The sequence below is a fragment of the Polypterus senegalus genome, chromosome 7 (genome assembly GCF_016835505.1).
Source record: "Polypterus senegalus isolate Bchr_013 chromosome 7, ASM1683550v1, whole genome shotgun sequence".
Classification (NCBI taxonomy): Eukaryota; Metazoa; Chordata; class Cladistia; order Polypteriformes; family Polypteridae; genus Polypterus; species Polypterus senegalus.
Window position 1 is genome coordinate 183358533 of NC_053160.1, and position 18308 is coordinate 183376840.

Consider the following 18308-nt stretch of genomic DNA (forward strand, 5'->3'; position numbering starts at 1 on the left):
ACAGCTGACGCCCAATGAATGCTTACTCGGAAGTACACAGCATGAGGACTAAGGAACTGGGGTGTTCTGGACCTCACAAACTGTGTTTTACCTACCACAACAGAATGGAAATAGAAAGAAAAAAAGGGTTTGTGATTGTGGCAGAACTCACTGCACCCGTTAACCCGTTTCACACCACCGTCTCCAGCAGGCAGTGGGTTACTGGCCATCTGAAAAGGGCAGAGCAAGACTGGGCTGGGCGGTCAACAACCAGTCGCTAATTTTGACATGCCCAGTGATTTTCAGCTGGACAAAATGGACATGATCTGCCGACAAGATCAGCAACTGCAGTGGGCAAGTCTGACATACCCAATGACTAGCAGTCGTATATTGAAGAACAAGTACAACCCTAATAAGTACTTCGGCACTTTATTCACCCTCTCTCTGTGTGCATCTTAAACTGTAATGACTGAACAAATCAACTAAGATCTTGTGTTTCTGTAACAAGTAAGATTTCAAATTTCAGAGGTCAATAGGTTTCTTATCTAAAGTGATATTTCAAATCTGGTAAAACTATACTTAGTTGCTACTTTGTATGTAACAGAAAATCCTACGCACCAAAATGTATTTGCGTGCCCCTCCAAAACCAGTAAAATGACCGGAGCAGGGCACACACCACAGAGCACTGCAATCTGTTTGCATAAATTGGATGCTTCTTCATTCATGTTATGTTGCCTCTGACGTCTGGTCATGCCAGCTTAAACCAATCCGATACATTTTGATGTTTAATAGGACAACTGCTGATATTCTCTAAAGGCACAGTCACAAAAATGTAACAGAAAGGCAACTCACAACCATGCAGAATCTTTTCTACAGTTCTGCTTTAGCATTGCAAAGATCCACATGGCAGCCGGACTGTGTAATTAACAAAAAAAAAGCAAAAATAACTGGGTTTGCCATTTTTATTCAAAATCAATGTAAATTTGAAAAATTAATGTAGCAGCAAAAAGGTTGTAGAACTAGATTAAATGTGAAAAAATGCACTCAGTCTTACAACTTTAAAAGGTATCAGACATTTAAAATAATATAAAGACTGCATGCCAATCAGTGTCTTGGCTGCGCCAATTACACCACAGAGCTTAAGTAACTGAAAGTCCGATTCTGTTTTAATGGTTAGTCCTGGCTTGTACAATCACTTTTGTCATGTGAACCTTTTATTAAGGCGGCAACGTGACATTCCTAGAAAAATTCCTAATGCATAGAACAGATGATTATAAACTTTTAAGATGACAGATGATTATAAACTTTTAAGATGACCTAACCGAGAAAAGAACGGAAAACCTCCCTCGCCTTGGAAGTACTCATACAACATTTTCTCCCTGCACATCTGTATGGAAAAGACGCATCTTTGTGAACGGACATTATGTTTGTGTTTCTGACAGATAGGAAGAGTGTTATGCAATGCTCTGCAAAACAAATAAAAATATTAATTATTTGCTTCTTTCCTTTGTCCAACTTAAAATACTGAAACTCATCTAAAGAAATGTTAAACAGAGATGCCAATCAGACCCAAAATAAATTAAAATGATAAAATATAACACATATAATGATGCAGTATTCACAAGGAAAGTGACAGTTTAAAGTTAAACATGGCAACGCTATTAAACTAGAAATAAATACAAAAAAAAAAAAAAAATACACAGGCAGAAATAGAGTTAAAACAAGCATATACTCGAGCTTTTCCAGTAAAGAATCAGGCCAAAAATAGGGCCAACAGGTAAGCAGTCACTGAATGGACTTTTGGTTTTTATTTTATATGTAAATTGATTTTTAAACTGATTGTAAAAGTAAAGATCAAATAAATTTTTTTTTGCAATGTGACGGCGGGTCTTTATGAACCTGTTCACTGATTTTCAGATTTATTTTTTGTAAAAAATAATTTCCATATTCGTCCCAATATATGGCTAACATCACTAAATGTGTCTTATAATACATCAATTAAGGTTTAAAACGAATTATAAAGGTAACGGTAAAATGAATTTATTTTCCAATTTGACGGAGGGTCTTTATGAATCTGTTCACAAATTTTCATATTTATTATCTGTAAAAATCATTTCCATATTTGTTCTCTGTGTATGGCTAATATCACTACAAGTGGCTTTTAATATAAAAATTAAGATTTAAACGCATTGTACAGTTAATGGTAAAATTAGTTTGTTTTTTCCCCAATTTGAAGAAGTGTTTTTGAGAACCCGTTCACCAATTTTCAAATTTACTATCTGTAAAATCATTTGCATATGTGTTCCCAATATATGGTTAACATCACTAAATGCACCATATTATACTTAAGGTTTAAACAGATTGTAAAGGCAATGATAAAGTTCATTTGATGGAGGGTCTTTTCGAAACTCTTCATCGATTTTCTGATTTACTTTCTGTAAAAATCATTTTTATATTTGTTCTCTATATATGGCTAATATCTCTATATGTGAATTTAATACAGAAATTAAGGTTTAAATGCATTGTACAGTTAATGGTAAAATACATTTCATTTGTTCCAATTTGAAAAAGTGTTTTTATGAACCTGTTCACCAATGTTCAAATTTATTATCTGTAAAAGTCTTTTGCATGAGGGTTTCCAATATACAGCTAACATCACTAAATGCGCCATATTATATTTAAATTAAGGTTTAAACTGATTGTAAAGATAACGATAAAATAATTTTTTTTGCAATTTGACGGAGGGTCTTTATGAACCTCTTCATTGTTTTCAGATTTACTTTCTGTAAAAATCATTTCCATATGTGTTCTCTATATATGGCTAATATTACTACATGTGACATTTAATATAGAAATTAAGGTTTAAATGCATAGTAAAATTAACTGTAAAATGAATAATTTTTTTTCCACTTTGAAGAAGTGTTTTTATGAACCTGTTCACCAATTTTCAAATTTATTATCTGTACAAATCATTTGCATGTGGGTTCCCAATATACGGCTGACATCACTAAATGTGTCATATAATATATAAATTAAGGTTTAAACTGATTGTAAAGGTAATGGTAAAACAAATTTATGTATTTCCCAATTTGGCAGAACGTCTTTTTGAACCTGTTCACAAATATTCAGATTTATTATCTGTAAAAAGCACATGCATATTTGTTTCTAATAAGTGATTACCATTGCGAAATGTGCCTTTTAAGATATAAATGAAGGTTTAAATGCATTGTAAAGGTAATAATAAAATGAATTTTTCTCCAATTTCACAGAGGGTTTTTTTGAACCTGCTGACTGATTTTCAAATTTATCATCTATAAAAATCATTTCCATGTTTGTTTTCTATACTTGTTCACGCTTGTTTACAGACAAAAACAATGACAAAAAAAAGACAATTGTGTATTTACACTTTTTATATGAAACTGAAGCATGTAACTTTTATCTAATGCATATAGTAAAAAATGGAAGCATTTCATGTTAATAAAACTAAACTAAATAAAGTATGAAATATTTTAATTGCAATATTTGACTCTGTTCTTAAGGCGTAGTCATACTTCACATAAAAAAAAAAAAAGTCTCAGGACGATTTGTGGACTAAAGTGACTTAAAAAAATGAAAGAAAATAAAAGAGTGAATTTACAAGGCACTTCAATGGTTCCCTTAGATTGTACGTCTCACTCCAAACGCCGACAACTCCCCTAGAAAACTGAAATAGTGTTAGTGATTTCAAGTGCAAAATAGTGCAAGTGTGTAAAATGCCAGAGATGAGTAAGATGTGGCCGGCGACCAATGTTATTGAGAGTGTCATCTGTCTGTCTGTCTGCCATTTGGTAACACAACAGAAACAGGTCAAAAAGGAGCTACAATATGCCACTAGAATATAACAGAAAGTGGACAGTTTCATTCAAAGACTAGTGTGTATGTAATAAATCACCTCAACAAATGTTACATTTCTTTTTCAGAGTAGACGATAACACTAAAAACAAACTGCTAACAAGGCTCCCATAAGAGTTCACAACTGTAGAGGCCTTGATGCCTACAGACAAGTCCACCCTGCTTTGACGCGTTTGAATGGCGTGCGCTGCTTGCATGGAAATTTAATACTTGTTTCTGCTATCTGGTCATCGTCAATTATTTTCTAAAGCAAAATGTAGATTGAGATAAAACAATCAGGAAAGTCTTTATTATACTATTTAAAAAGGCATATTGACAAAAGAGCTGCATAATAATTGAAAGGTTTCATTGGCGGAGAAATGACTGCCACTCTCAAAAACAATCGTCAAGAAGAAGGAACCAAAACAGACATACATTGATGGGCAAAATCTGGTTTAATATTTTAAAGATGGCAACAAATGTTAGAAACGGAAAAATGTTTCTGAGGTAGGTTGCATTTACTACCAAGTCACAATCAAGGACATGTCGGACAGTCATTCCTCCTTTAAAACGTCAGCAGGAAATCTAATGTCTAAATGTTACATGCTTGAATGCAAAATCCAGCTAACGCAGATCTCAAAATGTGCAGGTGGTAGATGTGCGAGTCTCATTTCAGGTGACACAAACTACCAAAAAGAGAGACTCGTTAGGATACCAACTCAGAAAGGCTTTTACTTTTGTAAAGAGACAGGATAGACAACTAACAAAACGTCTTCTATTGCACAAAGACATCCATGATTACTGCTTACTGAATACCAAGCTGGTTATCTGTGTGGGACTTCACTTATAGAAGAATAGAATTACGTGTGAAAACTAAAAAAATAGCTAATCTTCGGAAACAGCTGGTTGGCATCTCTGTTTAAAACCCAGAAAATGGTGCTCTAATAAAATTTGAACTTAAAATTTAAAAACAGCCAAAGCAACAGGAGAACTTATTTTGAATGCATACAGTGTGCAGTCACAGGACCACATGGCCGCTGTCTCTTCGGGGTAATCTCTGCCCCCTCTACCTCGCTGTAGCAGGCTGAACATGTCCAGGGTATGGCCGTCTTGTGCTATTTGCTTGCCTTTGCCGAGCCAAAAATGACTGACCCGACCCGGTGCTTGCAAGTCTGTCTTCTGCTGCTTTCTTCTGTAGGGTCATGCCCTGAAGGAAAAGGAGAGGGGGGGAAATAAAGGCATATTATGAGTTCGCTAATACAAAAGAGAACAATTTGTAGTTTTCTTATATTCAGCAGGCGACAGGACTTCAGAACGAGGTACTTCAGAGAATAATGCGACGACGCTCAGTGGTGGGGTTTTAAAACGCTTTACAAAGAGAGTGGGAAATCACTTCAGCCATCACCAAAGTGCAGCATCTGGCACACGTTAGGTATTAGGTGGTGTCACAAGAACGAGACACGGACAGATAAAGGTTTGGGGCAGCCACCCGTATAATGTGGTATCCTGGCTGCAAAAGTCGTTTTAACAAATAATCAGCACTGAAGTGCATTCAACTGAGTCCAAAACAAGACTGAGGAAACAAAGGAAAAAGGGGCAGGTTTTAAAGGGGGAGACAGGAAGTGAGGTCATATGGATCCGGCACGTGGTCTTCCACCATTGGTTCATAGCCGGACGTGACATCAGAGGGACTGGAGCTGGTGTGGCCGACTTCCATTGGCTCAGTCCCGGAAGTGATGTCAGGACAGCCAGGTGAAATCCCCCGGGAATGGTCTACAGGCAAGGGAGAAAAAGAGTCAGTGCACTCTGCCACACCCCGGCATGTCTCCGAACTGCCTTCACTCAAGCCCTTTAGCTGCCTCCCATGCGCACGTGTGTGACAGTGGTTAAGTGGTGAGACAGACAGCCAATTAGAGACAAGGGGGTGATTAGGAGGACATGGAGGGCAGTTTAGCTAGGATATCGGGACACACCCTGTTCTTTACAAAGGGTGCCCAGGCAGGGCCAGCTCAACGAATGGGCATGCCGGGCAGTTGCCCGGGGGCCCCACAAGCATAGAGGCCCCATGCTAATCTGTGTATGTTGTGAGTTGCCGAGTGGTTGTGTTGTGCTTTGCCCGGGGGCCTATAATGCTGTTAAGACAGCCCTGTGTCCAGGGATGTTTAATGATCATAGAGATTAAGGACCTCTGCTTTACGTCTCATTCGAAGGATGGCACAATTTTTACAGCACAGTGTCCCCCGTCACTGCACTGGGGCATTGGCACCCACATTCAGAACACAGGGCAAGCGCCCCTTGCTGACCTCACCAACACCTCTTCCAGTAGCAACCCAAACTTTTCTCAGAATGTCTCCCACCCAAGTACTGGCCAAGCCTGAATATGCATTGCTTCAGGTGGATGACCTTTTACGGCAGCAGATAAGTGTTGTGTCAACATAAATCACAAAAATCCTTTTCAGAGGTTGCTTCCCATAGGACATTGTCTCCCACCTTCAATTTATATGTGATGTTCCTTTTGCCCACGTGAGGCACTTTGCACTTTTTTACATAAAACTGCATTTTCCAAGTGCTCGTCCAGTTCTGAATATTGTCCTAGTCTGTTTGAATTATAACATGATAGATAGACAGACAGATAGATAGATAGACAGACAGAATTCTTTAGGCCTTGTTCACACGGGCGTTAAAATCGAGCGTTTTTGCGTCCGGTGAGCGCGGATCAAGCGGCGAGTGTTTTCTACACATAGGAGTCAATGAGAGTGTTCACACGGGCTTTGGTGATGTGCGTTTGTCCGGCTGCGCGTTTATACGGCATCAAAAAAACGTTGCATGCAGCTTTTTCTTGGCGTTCAAAACCCAACGAACGTAAGGAAAACGCTTCTAATTCGTTTTCTGCGCGATTATTTTACGCTTCAGAGGAGCTCAGGGGGTGTTGGGGGGTGGGCATTTCAGTGCATAACACCGGTGAAAGCACACACTAGACTACTGTTTCCTTACCTCAAAGTGACAAGTAGTCTCTCTTCGGGGCTAACACCAAGTCGCATATTGGTTGATCGGCGTGCAATGTGGCATTGTCACCAGCTGCAGCAGACAATCAAAAGTGGAAACCGACATCCGACTGTAATTAAAAAACTTGCGCGGAAATTTTCGCATTTCTTCATAAAGCACAAAAAAACTTCCTTTAACCCGACGTTGTGCAGTCAGAGGATGAACCCAGTAGCGGCAGCGATTTTTTCTCTCCCTACGTCGCCGTATTACCAGTATTTTTAAAACAAGAAGATTAATATCTAACATGGCAAAATGGTCCATATTGAAAGGAGGCACCTCAAATAAAACAAGGGCTTTCATATCCAGTTCCCGACACTGCCTCCACAGGTTAACACATAAACTACAATTTGGGCTGCAGGCTGGCGTTAGACAGAGACAAACGAACGCCGGTGTAGAAGTCAATCGATCGCCACCACAAAATGCAACATAAACGTCTAGGACGTTCAGAGCAAGTTTGTTTATCCAAAAACTTAATGCCCGTGTGAACAAGGCCTTAGTCATTATGTATACACATAAAATTTTTTTGTTGGTAGGACTCGGCTTCAAGGTAGAATACTTAAAATACACACTACACTATAAATGCAACCTTATTTAGAAATAGCAATTAATCTAATATGTGTAGTAGAAGTAATAAAACACATAAGGAGAGTAAAAACAGGATGAGATATTTTGGAGTCCATGCTAAGTGTAACTGTGTATAATATCTACCCAAAATAATCCTAGAATTCTCTCTGTCTTTTATTTTCCCCTATAAGGGTTTTTTTTTCGGTAGTTTTTTTGTCTTCTTAGACAAAACCTTCTTCAAGGTTGGGGAGCTGACAAAATACAGGGCCCTGTTAAAGCCCATTGACACATTTTTGTGTGCTTTTGAGCTACAAAAGAAATAAACCACCACAGGATTGATTACCTACGGGGTTTTAGGAGGTGCCACACATGCCTCACTCTCAGGAAAATAAAGGAAGAGTAGAACAAGTGATGGGACAAACACAGTTTGTATTTATGTAATAACAAACTTCAAACCTGAACTACAAACAAAAGCAAGAAACAGAGCAATAGGTTAAGTGGCAGCAGTGGCCCGAGTGTTATGTTTTGGCCATGTGTTTAACCCCAATGCCTCTTTTACAGTATGTCTTTCTTCATTTTTGATTCTTGTGATTTTGTTAATTTTGTTGACCATTGACTCTATATGTAATCTCCTCTAATGTTCCATGTGTCTTGTGGGTGGTTCCCCAAGGGGTGGGGGCACCTACCTATCACCATCAAGGGGCTGCCCTCAGCTGTTTAAAGGATGAGAAAACAAGTCGTCCCTTGCAGTTCCCTGAGTACGCTTGGTGGTGTGAGAAGTTCAAGTGACTGCTGTTTATCATGTTTTTTGTGAATTAACTGGTTTTGGACTCCTTGTTCTGTTTTAAGATCCTCTCTTCAGGATTTGTGTGTTTAGAACTTGTTTGCCCTGCTCTCTTTTGTTGTTTCAGGCAACTCGTTTTGCCTTTTGTGCTCTTAGGAGAATATTTTTGTTGAAAATAAATCTGTTATTTATAAAGATCAAGTGTTTGCTCTTTCCTTACCAGCCAGAGTTTGACTGGGGTCTCCTCCCCCCTGCTCTGGTGGGCATTTTGAGATGTTTTGGGACTCCATTTGCTATGGAACGCCACGTTCATAACACTGTGTTAGAACAGCTCTGTCACTGGACAAATGGAGCATACATTTATTTTAATAAAAGAGTATAGCTTGGGAGGGCTTGGGGGTGCTCACATATAAGACACAGGATACTGTTGTGTTTTATTGAACAGGACGGCTTTAACACATTAAATAAATAATTCCTAATGCAAGAAAAAAGTATACAATGCAGAATATTCTCAAACCCCCTTAAATCCATTTAGGGTCACAAGGAGCTGAGGCTAACCCCGCAGCAGCAGGCACAGGTAATAAACAACAATAAGGGGGACACCAGTCCATTGTAGGGCCCCCCATATTGAGCCACAGAGTTATGCGAGGGAAACCGGAGAGCCTCCTGAAAAACCCATTTTGACAAAGGGAGATACAAGACATATGCAAACGGCTTTAAAGAAAGAAGAAAGAAGATCTTCCAGAAATACCAGCTCCATGCACAATTGTCACTTACCATATTGTACCACGCTGAAACAATAAGCTTTTCTTCTTGTTCTCTTTGAGTTTTTGTTTTCTCATACTCCTTCTATTAAATGCAAATACAAAAAACAAAAGTATCTTCAATATTTCTACCATATTCAATAAAAACTATAAACAAGAAACATTTCACTTTTTTAGCCTGGAGAGCCAAACTGCACCTAGTACTCCAAGATGCACCAGTGCATTATAAATCTTGAGAAGAACCTCCTGTGACTTGTACAATTTTCGAATATTCACTTGTTTATTGAACGTACTTGTGACGATTGTGATCGAGCAATTTCAAACGTTGTCTATTAAAAAAAAAAGTTTAACTTTACTTAAATAAATCAAACATTGTAGCCTTTAAAATTTTTTCAGAGAGTAAAGCAAAACAAGTGAAGTTAAAAAAAATGTTTTCCTTTGTCTATTGCTTCTGAAAAATGAATGCGATATTTCACTCTTTTTTTTTTTTTTTTTAATTTGCAAACTTTTTAAAAATCGTGTTTTCACTTTGCAATTCTGGGGTACTGCCTATTCCCTGACTACAGGGAAAAATATATTTAAATGATTTTAGCTCAAGGCTACGACAAAGCAATAATGTGGAAAAAAAAGTGAAGGGGTCTGAGCACTTTCTGAATGTACTGTACATATGGGACAAATATTTGTCCCCCAAAATGTCTTCCCATCATTCAAAAACACATTTCCAAACTGAAATAACAGAGTTTAAGTTAATGGTTAAGATGACAGGCTTAATCTTCACTGGACCCTTTGCAATTTATGAACTTTACTGAAAGAGGTGCAGCATTATTTATAATATGCAGTAAATAGAATACTGTAATCAATTTGTGATTTAAACAAAAAAAGTAACTCCAATTAATTACCTCTAAACAATGAATCATTCTTTCTCTTTCTTGCAACTGGTTTTTCAAAGCCTGAACTTCTGGTGCTGAGCCCTGGTTCTGTTTGGGATCTAAAGTTCTGATCACCTGCGAGATAAGCAAACAATATTAAAAAAAAGACGTGTCAAGTCCATAATTAAAAGCAACGCTGCAGAAGTTTTAAATAACAAAAAAGAAGACAAAAAAAAATATATATATTTTCTTTATTCAAAAAAAAAAAACAAACAGCAACTCCTCAAGTTTAAAGGGGACACCCAAAAATCAGTGTTACTCATTGGCTGTTTCAGCCTCCCCAAACTATGATTCATCGAATGTGTTGTTTATTTTATACCCGTTGTGATGGTGCGGGTTGGATCCACACTACTGGTCCCTTCCGGACGTTTCTTGAACCTGCCACTGCCGCTAACATTACTGAGACGAGTCAGGCAGATGTGGACACATGGATCCAGACAAGGGGTAAGTGCAAAAGTGAATCAGTGCTTTTATTAAAATCCAAAAACAAATCAAAGTGTCCAAAGAAGTAGTGCAGTGTTCCAAACCCATTAAATAAATAATGCGTAAAAGACAAAGTGAACATGGAGGTTAGAATCCTATAAATAAATCCATAAAAATCAGAAGTTAAAACAAGCCCAGGTGCATCCCTGTAAAACTGACACCTCTCCTGCTTATCCTACTCAGATCTCGGAGCACAGAGAGACGTCAGATCCGGATCTGAGCCTCCACCCCTTTGGACACCCTCTGCCATCTCCGGCCTTGTGGGGGAATCCATTCGGAGTAATGTTGCTCCTGCTTCCGTGCTCAGCAGGAGAGACCCTCAGCCCCCCATGCACATGCTCCTCTTCTGGGGCTCACATTCCCATCTGCCAACTTCCTGTCCTCTCGCACTGGCTCTTGCTCTCTTAAGCCCTTCCCTTCCGTACACTAACCTCCACCCTTTTGAACCTCTTTCTTTTTGTCTGTTTTTTCTTTTCCTTGTTTGTCAAGCCTTATGTAGTCTCCTTTTATACTCTGCTGCCTAATTAGGGATGGGTGTGATGAGCCGCGCCCTCCACAGCATCATTGAGGCACCAGACTGATCCGCCCGCATCTGCACATACGTGTGACACAGTCAGCTAGTTCCCCCAATTAACCGTGGAGTGAAATGCACTCATGCACACTCATGCCCAAATGGCACCTGCACCTTCCTTATTTAAAATGGCCACCTCTTGCAAAGTGATGGACCCGCTTTACCACACCCATCCAAATGATGGAGATAAGGTGTTTCATTGTTAACAGGTACATTAAATCAGCCCATGGTCAGAAGAATGGGTCGTACTGAAGAGCTCAGTGACTTTAAATGTGGCACTGTCAAAGGATGCCACTTTTGCTAAAAGTCTGTATGTGAAATTTCTGCTCTGCTCAATCTGTCCAAGTCAACTGTTAAGGGCTCATATTATAAAGGTGAAGCACTGAGGAGCGACAACAACTCAGCCACAAAGTGGTAGACCATTCAAACTCAGACCGGCGTTGCCAAAGGCGGAAATGTATAAAAATCATCTGTCCTTTGTGGCATCACTCATAACAGAGTTCCAAGTTGCCTCTGGAAGCAATATCAGCACAAGGTCAGTGTGTCGTGACCTTCATGTAGGGCTTTAATGGCCATACAGCTGCATACAAGCCTAAGATCATTATGTGCAATGCAAAGTGTCCACTGGAATGGTGTAAAGCATGCCACCATTACACTCTAGACCAGTGGAAAAATGATCTCTGGTGGTAGATGGCAGTCTGATGGACAAATCTGGGTTTCGCAAACATCACGAAAATGCTACTGTCCAGACCCCATAATGCCCACTATAAAGTTGGAGGAGGATAAAGGCAGGGTTTAGGCCAGGCCCCTTGGTTCCAGTGAAGGCTGCTGCTAATGCTATAGCATACAAGGCCATTTTAGACAATTATGCGCTTCCAATTTTACTTTTTGTGACAAAAGCATAGGGAAGGCTTTGTTCTATTTACACATGGCTGCCATTGTTCACAAAGCCAGGTTCAGTAAGACATAAGAGGAAATCAGGTGGCCTGAACAGAACCCTGACCTCAACCCAATTGAACACTTTGGGATAAATTGGAAGGCCCATTGTGAGTCAGGACATCTTGTCCAATATCAGTACCTGACCTCACAAATGCTCTTTTTGGCTGAATACAGACGGGTTGAAGGTACCACCATGGCACCCAATAAAGAAAAATTACATAGAAAAATGGAAAATTCGGCAACAGAGGCAGAGAAGAAATTTTGCTTGATTTCTGTGTTATCATGTGGGTTCTGAATAATAACCAAAAATCTTGTAGAAAGAAGAGTGGAGACACAAAGTGGGAACCAACTCCATATTAATGCCTGTGATCTGGCAATGGAATGTCCAAAAATCTCATATTGGTATGATGGTCAGTGTTAAATATCTAGGATTAGTGGTAGCCCAAGATGGACAATTAGATGCAGAGACATCCCATACAGTGCAGCGTGGATGGAACAATTGGAAGGAGGTATCAGAAGTGTTGTGCGATCAAAGAGTTAAGATGAAGGTTAAAGGTCAAGTTTTGAAGCAATGATGCATGGGGCCGCGACGTGGGCAGTAAAGGGAACACAGGAGAAGAAGTTAGATGTGGCAGAAATGAGAATGTCGAGATGGAGGTGTAGAGTTACAAAAAAGGACAGAATAAGAAATGAGACAATCAGAGGAACAACAAAAGTGGGACAGACGTCAAAGAAAGCACTGGAAAGCAGGTTGAAATTGAGTCGACTTCTGATGAGGATAGGAATATGTGCACTAAAGAGTGATGGGAATGCAAGTACAGCAGAAGAGAAAGTGAGGGAGACCAAAATGGAGGTGGACGGATGAAGAAGAAGAAAATACGAAGGAAAAGGAGGTGCAGGACCGAGCTGTTTGGAGAAAGTTGGTCAATGTTAAAAGTTTTTTAATAATTATACTTACACTTAATCATAATATTATCCATCAACATTAAAAGTATAATAACTGTACTTACACTTTTAGCTTTCTCCAAATATTTCTTGTACCTCTCCTCCATTAGCTTCATTTCTTCATCTTTTTTTCCCAAGGCATCCTCCAGTTCTTCTAATTTTTGACCTGAAAAGGAACAGCATAAAATGAGAATGCTTTTATAATAAAAATGAGCACAATGAAAACACAAAATGTCAAAGATAATGGGAATGAAATTAGGCCAAACAAAACAGTACACCAATTCTCGAATCGTGCGGATGTCAGCTATACGTCAGTTCGGTATGCAGTACATTAAAACATGCAGGTCATTAGAGCTACTTCATATTGTTAGTTAAAAAGCTCCAAGACACTTACAGCTGTTGTTATATTTGGTCTCCAAATCTTCGATACAAGACCTTTTCTTCTGTAGCTCGTTGGTCATCTCTCGCATTTTCTCCCTGTTTTCCATTATGCGGAAAAAGTGACACATATTTATATGAATAAATGGACATCTCTGAGAACAGTCAGAATATTGTTACATTAAGGCTGTATCAATAACCTTCTACAGAACTAAAAAATAGGTTAAAACTGACCCACTCCAATAGGGAACATTACAAATTTTCAGAAATTCTACCTTAACCAGCTCTCCATCCACTCATCACTTCACTGATGGCACTTAATCCAATTCTAAGTTAATAGTTCACCCTTAAAATGCAGCGGGCCAAGTTGACATTCTTTTGTTAAATTAAGGCTGTAGCTCACATTCAAGTTCCAAGAATTAAAACTCATTTTTCATGTCCCAAAGCCAAAATTGCCCTAAATTGTATGACTATTATATAAAGAATAACTTATTATATATCATTATACATTGTTTAAAGGTCAAAAAGTTTTATGTCAAAATGGAATATTAACGGTAAAAAGGAAACATGTGTGTGGGAGTGTACAGCACCCTACAGTAAAATAAACAGCGTTAAGAAAGACAAATTGAAAGACTTTACACACTGGCGCCATGCTGGTGGGTGCTACCCCAGTTAGCTACTGACAAAGGTCTGCAGGTGTTTGAAGTTCACCGTGAAACCTCTAGCCACTGTAATCAGGAGATTTTGTCCTTCCGACATGTAGCAGAGTGGATTCAGAAAGTATTCAGACCCTGCACATGTTCGGTACACATTTTAAAGTTCACATAGTTTATGTTCTTTCTGAAAGAGAACATTCCACGTTTTTGAAATTGTGTATTAAGTGATGTTAAAACGAAAACGCTGATTCATGATCAGGGTACTCAAGTCTGGTCTTGGAGGTCCGCAGTGGCTGCAGGCTTTTGTTTTAACCAAATTTTTAAGCAGAACAGGTTTATTTACTTACGTTATGTTTATTGTGTTAATCGATCTACTTTTTGTGGTGTATGTATACTGTTAGGGCGGCACGGTGGCGCAGAGGTAGCACTGCTGCCTCGCAGTTAGGAGTCCTGGGTTCGCTTTCTGGGTCTTTCCTGCGTGGAGTTTGCATGTTCTCCACGTGTCTGCGTGGGTGTCCTCCCACAGTCCAAAGGCGATCCTAAACTGTCCCTAGTGTGTGCTTGGTGTGTGGGTGTGTGCCCTGCGGTGGGCTGGCACCCTGCCCGGGGTTTGCTCCCTGCCTTGCGCCCTGTGTTGGCTGGGATTGGCTCCAGCAGACCCCCGTGATTCTGTGTTAGGATACAGCGGGTTGAATAATGGATGGATGTATACAGTTAACCATTAAGTGTGCATATGTGCATTGATATAAGTTCTCTTGTGAATACAACAAGTTACAATAAAAAAAGAAAAACATAGAAAGCGTTTCTCAATTTTATATAAAGTACAATGTTGTAAGACACAACATTACTAATAAAGCAATATGTGTTTTCGGGCTTAGGTCTTGTGAACTCATGTTATGATTCAGAACGCTTAATTGCCTTTCTTAGTTTTAAACAGAGGCGTTTGGGCATTAATTGTTGCCCATTTTCTTAACCAGCCGTCAATTGATATTGAGGTGCAAATGACACTCTCACTTATATGGAATCAAATTATAGTTGCCAAATCACATTAACATGTAGGTGTTTAGGAGATGAGAGGAAAAAAAACACAATACCTGAAGAAAAATCAATGTATATACCAGGAGAATATGCAAAATCCACACACACACACACACACGCTCTGGCCAATTAACTGCACACATCTTTGGGGATGAGAAGAAAAAGCCTTTGCAGGCAAGAGGAGGACATGTGAAGTTCACATATACACTAAAGCCAAAAGTTTGTGGACACCTAACCATCACACCTATACGAGTTTGTTGGGCACCCCATTCCAAAACCATAGATATTAACAAGGAGTTGCCCCCTTATAGCCCCAGATCATGATCCCTCCTGGGGCTGCAACACCAGAATGACATAATTTGGAGTGGTGTCCTCAAACTTTAGGCCATATAGTGTAGATAACTAATAAATGTGGGATTCAAACTCAGGCTGCCCGGTGAGTCAGGAAATAGGGTTAACCAAGGAACCATCACCATGGCACCCAAATAAAGAAAAAAAGGTGAAAGAAATGGCATAAAAAATAGGAAAATTCTGCAACAGAAACCGAGAAGAAATACCATCATTTTGCTTGATTTTTGTTTTATCATGTGGTCTCAGAACAATACAAATGTTAGACAGCATCCCCCTCTACTCTATTCAGATTAAATAAAGCCATTTAAATGTGCACATAATGTCGTTGAAATCCAGTATGCAGTTAAACAAAAGAAAAAAAGCTTGGAGAGAACATTAGTGGCGTCACGGTGGCGTACAAAGCACTTCGGATTTTGGATTTTTGAATTAGGGGTTATTGCGAACAAATGATTTCACACAAAGCCACTTTTTTAGAAACATCTTTTTTTGTTCAACTGTCCACTTTTTTGAATTAATGTCTCTCAGTACCAGCCAACGATAAGAACAAATTAGCTTTAATCACAAAAAAAAAAAAAAATCAGTTTACAAACCAAATTCAGTATAATACTTATTTAGATCACTTCAATATATTGTTTTTATAATGCTTGAAGGAATTCGAAATATACTTACAAGTGTTCTTCATATTTCTTTTTCAGGAGGACAGACTATAATAGAAGAGAGCAATAATAGAGCAAGGTTAATAAACATTTTAGCTGCTTTTAACTTCAGAACTGTGCAAGACATTGTGTTTGTGCTGGATTTGTGTCCTTCACAGGGAATATAAAGAAGTTCAATAAAATAAACTACAACAGTGTTCATAACGTGGTTAAAATGGATGTCTTATAGTTTATCCCTGATATTATTCAGAGAATAAATCACATACAAAACAAAATGATTTGTGTTTTCCTCTGTTTAAAGTAATTTGAAAAACGTTTAAAGTGTGACGACTTTGCAGTATTTATACAGTACCATAGCACGAAGAGCTACTGCACTTAAAGTTTCAGCAATACGGTACTGTGGGTTAGGCTCGAGACAATTAGTCGTCATGAAAGAATCCAACACATAGCAATGGAGGGCTTCTACGTTAGACTAAATAAGAACAGTCAGAACACACTGGGAGGACAGCAGAAAATTCAAAATAAGAAATATGGGGGCTTTTATATATGCAAAATGCAACTGAGTTACAGTATCTTAGAAACACCAGAACTGAAATACATGGGCAAGGATTTGGTAAGGATGTGCTGACTGGTGGGACCAATCCCACCCTGGTGTAGACTTGTTGATACTGTGTTGTGTAGCACCAGAAGGGAAAGAAGTTGAGAGGAATTTGGAAGAATGGAGAAGGACTTTAAAGACAGAGGACTGAAGATCAAATTAAAGAAAATAAAATATATGAGGTTTAATAATGGTCAAGGGTTCAGAGGTTAACCACTGGAAAGAGTAGATAAGTTTACAGTAAATAACTTGAGTCAGAGGTACACAGACCAAGATGGAGAATTAGATGTAGAGAGTGCAGTGAGGATGGAACAATTGGAAGAAGGTATCAGGATTATTATGTGATTGAAGAATTAAGGTGGAGGTGAAATGTAATGTTTTTAAGACAGTTGGTAAGACTGGCAATGATGTGTGGAGTTGAACACATGGATAGTAAAGGAGCACAGCAGAACAACAAGTTGAACGTGGCAGAAAAGAATGTGGAGCTACAAAAAAAGGACAGAAAAAGAAATGAGATAATTAGAAGTACAGCAAAAGTGGGAGAGAAATCTAAGAAAGAACAGAAAAGTGGGATGGATAGATGGATAGATGGATAGATGGATAGATAGATAGATAGATAGATAGATAGATAGATAGATAGATAGATAGATAGATAGATAAGGCACTATATAATAGACAGACAGACCAACCAAACTTGTCCTCAGGGGGGATGTTTGGTTTTTTATAGGAACTCTTTAAACTCATAGATAGATAGATAAATAGATATAAATACACAATAAAAAATTAAAAATAAAGAAAACTTCTGACTTGGCAGTCCCAGTCACAAAGAGGCATTATGACGGCATGTTACTGTTGCTATAAAGGAGCCCCCGTCACGTTTCTTGACACACTTTTGATGAAATATCTGTTGGCTGAAATTCCTCCCTATGACACAGCAATAGTGTCCATAAAAGAAGAGATGAGAAGAGACAATGTATATGTGGACAAAAAAGTGAGGGGAATCGAGAAGAGAAAGCCTTGGGGGCTGAAGTAGTGCTATAAAAGTAACGTAAAGAAAGAGCCGAAGGACATCATGCTGTACATCATGCTGTACATGTAATGTATCAGTCTCCTTCTGTATCTTGAGTGTGCCCCTGTGTGTGTTAGCCTACATTACTAAGAACATATTTGATAATTTTTAAAATCACAAGGGATAGCAGTATATTGATATAAAACAATTTTTGCTCTAGTGTAGGAGTGTCGAACTCTGGGCCTGGAGGACCACAGTAGCTGCAGGTTTTCATCTAACCCTTTTCCTAATCAGTAACCAGTTTACACTGCTAATTAAATTCTTTTTCCCTTCATTTTAATAGCCCTGTTTTTAAGGATTCAGTGCTCTGAATCGATTCCTTTCTTCATTAAATGACAGCCAAACAGAAATGAGACGTGAAACGAGCCAACAGATGACCAGCTAAACTGGGGCTTCAAACTCCAACCAATTTCACTCCAACCAGTTTCTTAATGAGAAGCTGATTCTTGGTATTAATTAAGCCCGTTATTTAATTCTACCACAGCAGACATTTCCAAAACAGTTGATTTTCTCTTTTTTCTAACAACACCATCAAAATGTTTTGGTGACCCGAGAGATCAACCTTACTGAGACTTTCATTTTTCTGCATTTTCAAATATTGTGTTATGGGCACAGGTGAGCTGGTCATGTGGCGGCTTGTTTTGTATCTCACTATTATTTGGCTGCTAATTAAGTAAAAAAAAAAAGAC

The 18308-nt window shown here is 38.7% G+C and overlaps 1 protein-coding gene across 3 annotated transcripts in view; it reads right to left on the reverse strand.

The window, feature by feature from the left end:
- Positions 1 to 927: 927 nt before the first annotated feature.
- hook3 (hook microtubule-tethering protein 3) overlaps positions 928 to 18308 on the reverse strand; it is a 133147-nt gene continuing 115766 nt past the window's right edge. For 2 of the 3 annotated variants that reach the window (XM_039759693.1, XM_039759692.1), the window contains exons 19-24: positions 15966 to 16000; positions 13268 to 13350; positions 12939 to 13039; positions 9906 to 10010; positions 9020 to 9091; positions 928 to 5056 (exon numbers count right to left, since the gene is read on the reverse strand). In XM_039759693.1, coding sequence (XP_039615627.1) covers positions 4916 to 5056; positions 9020 to 9091; positions 9906 to 10010; positions 12939 to 13039; positions 13268 to 13350; positions 15966 to 16000 — 537 coding nt within the window. In that variant the 3' untranslated portion in view covers positions 928 to 4915. The remainder of the gene's footprint in view (positions 5057 to 9019; positions 9092 to 9905; positions 10011 to 12938; positions 13040 to 13267; positions 13351 to 15965; positions 16001 to 18308) is intronic. The other variant, XM_039759694.1, reaches the window with a different exon arrangement.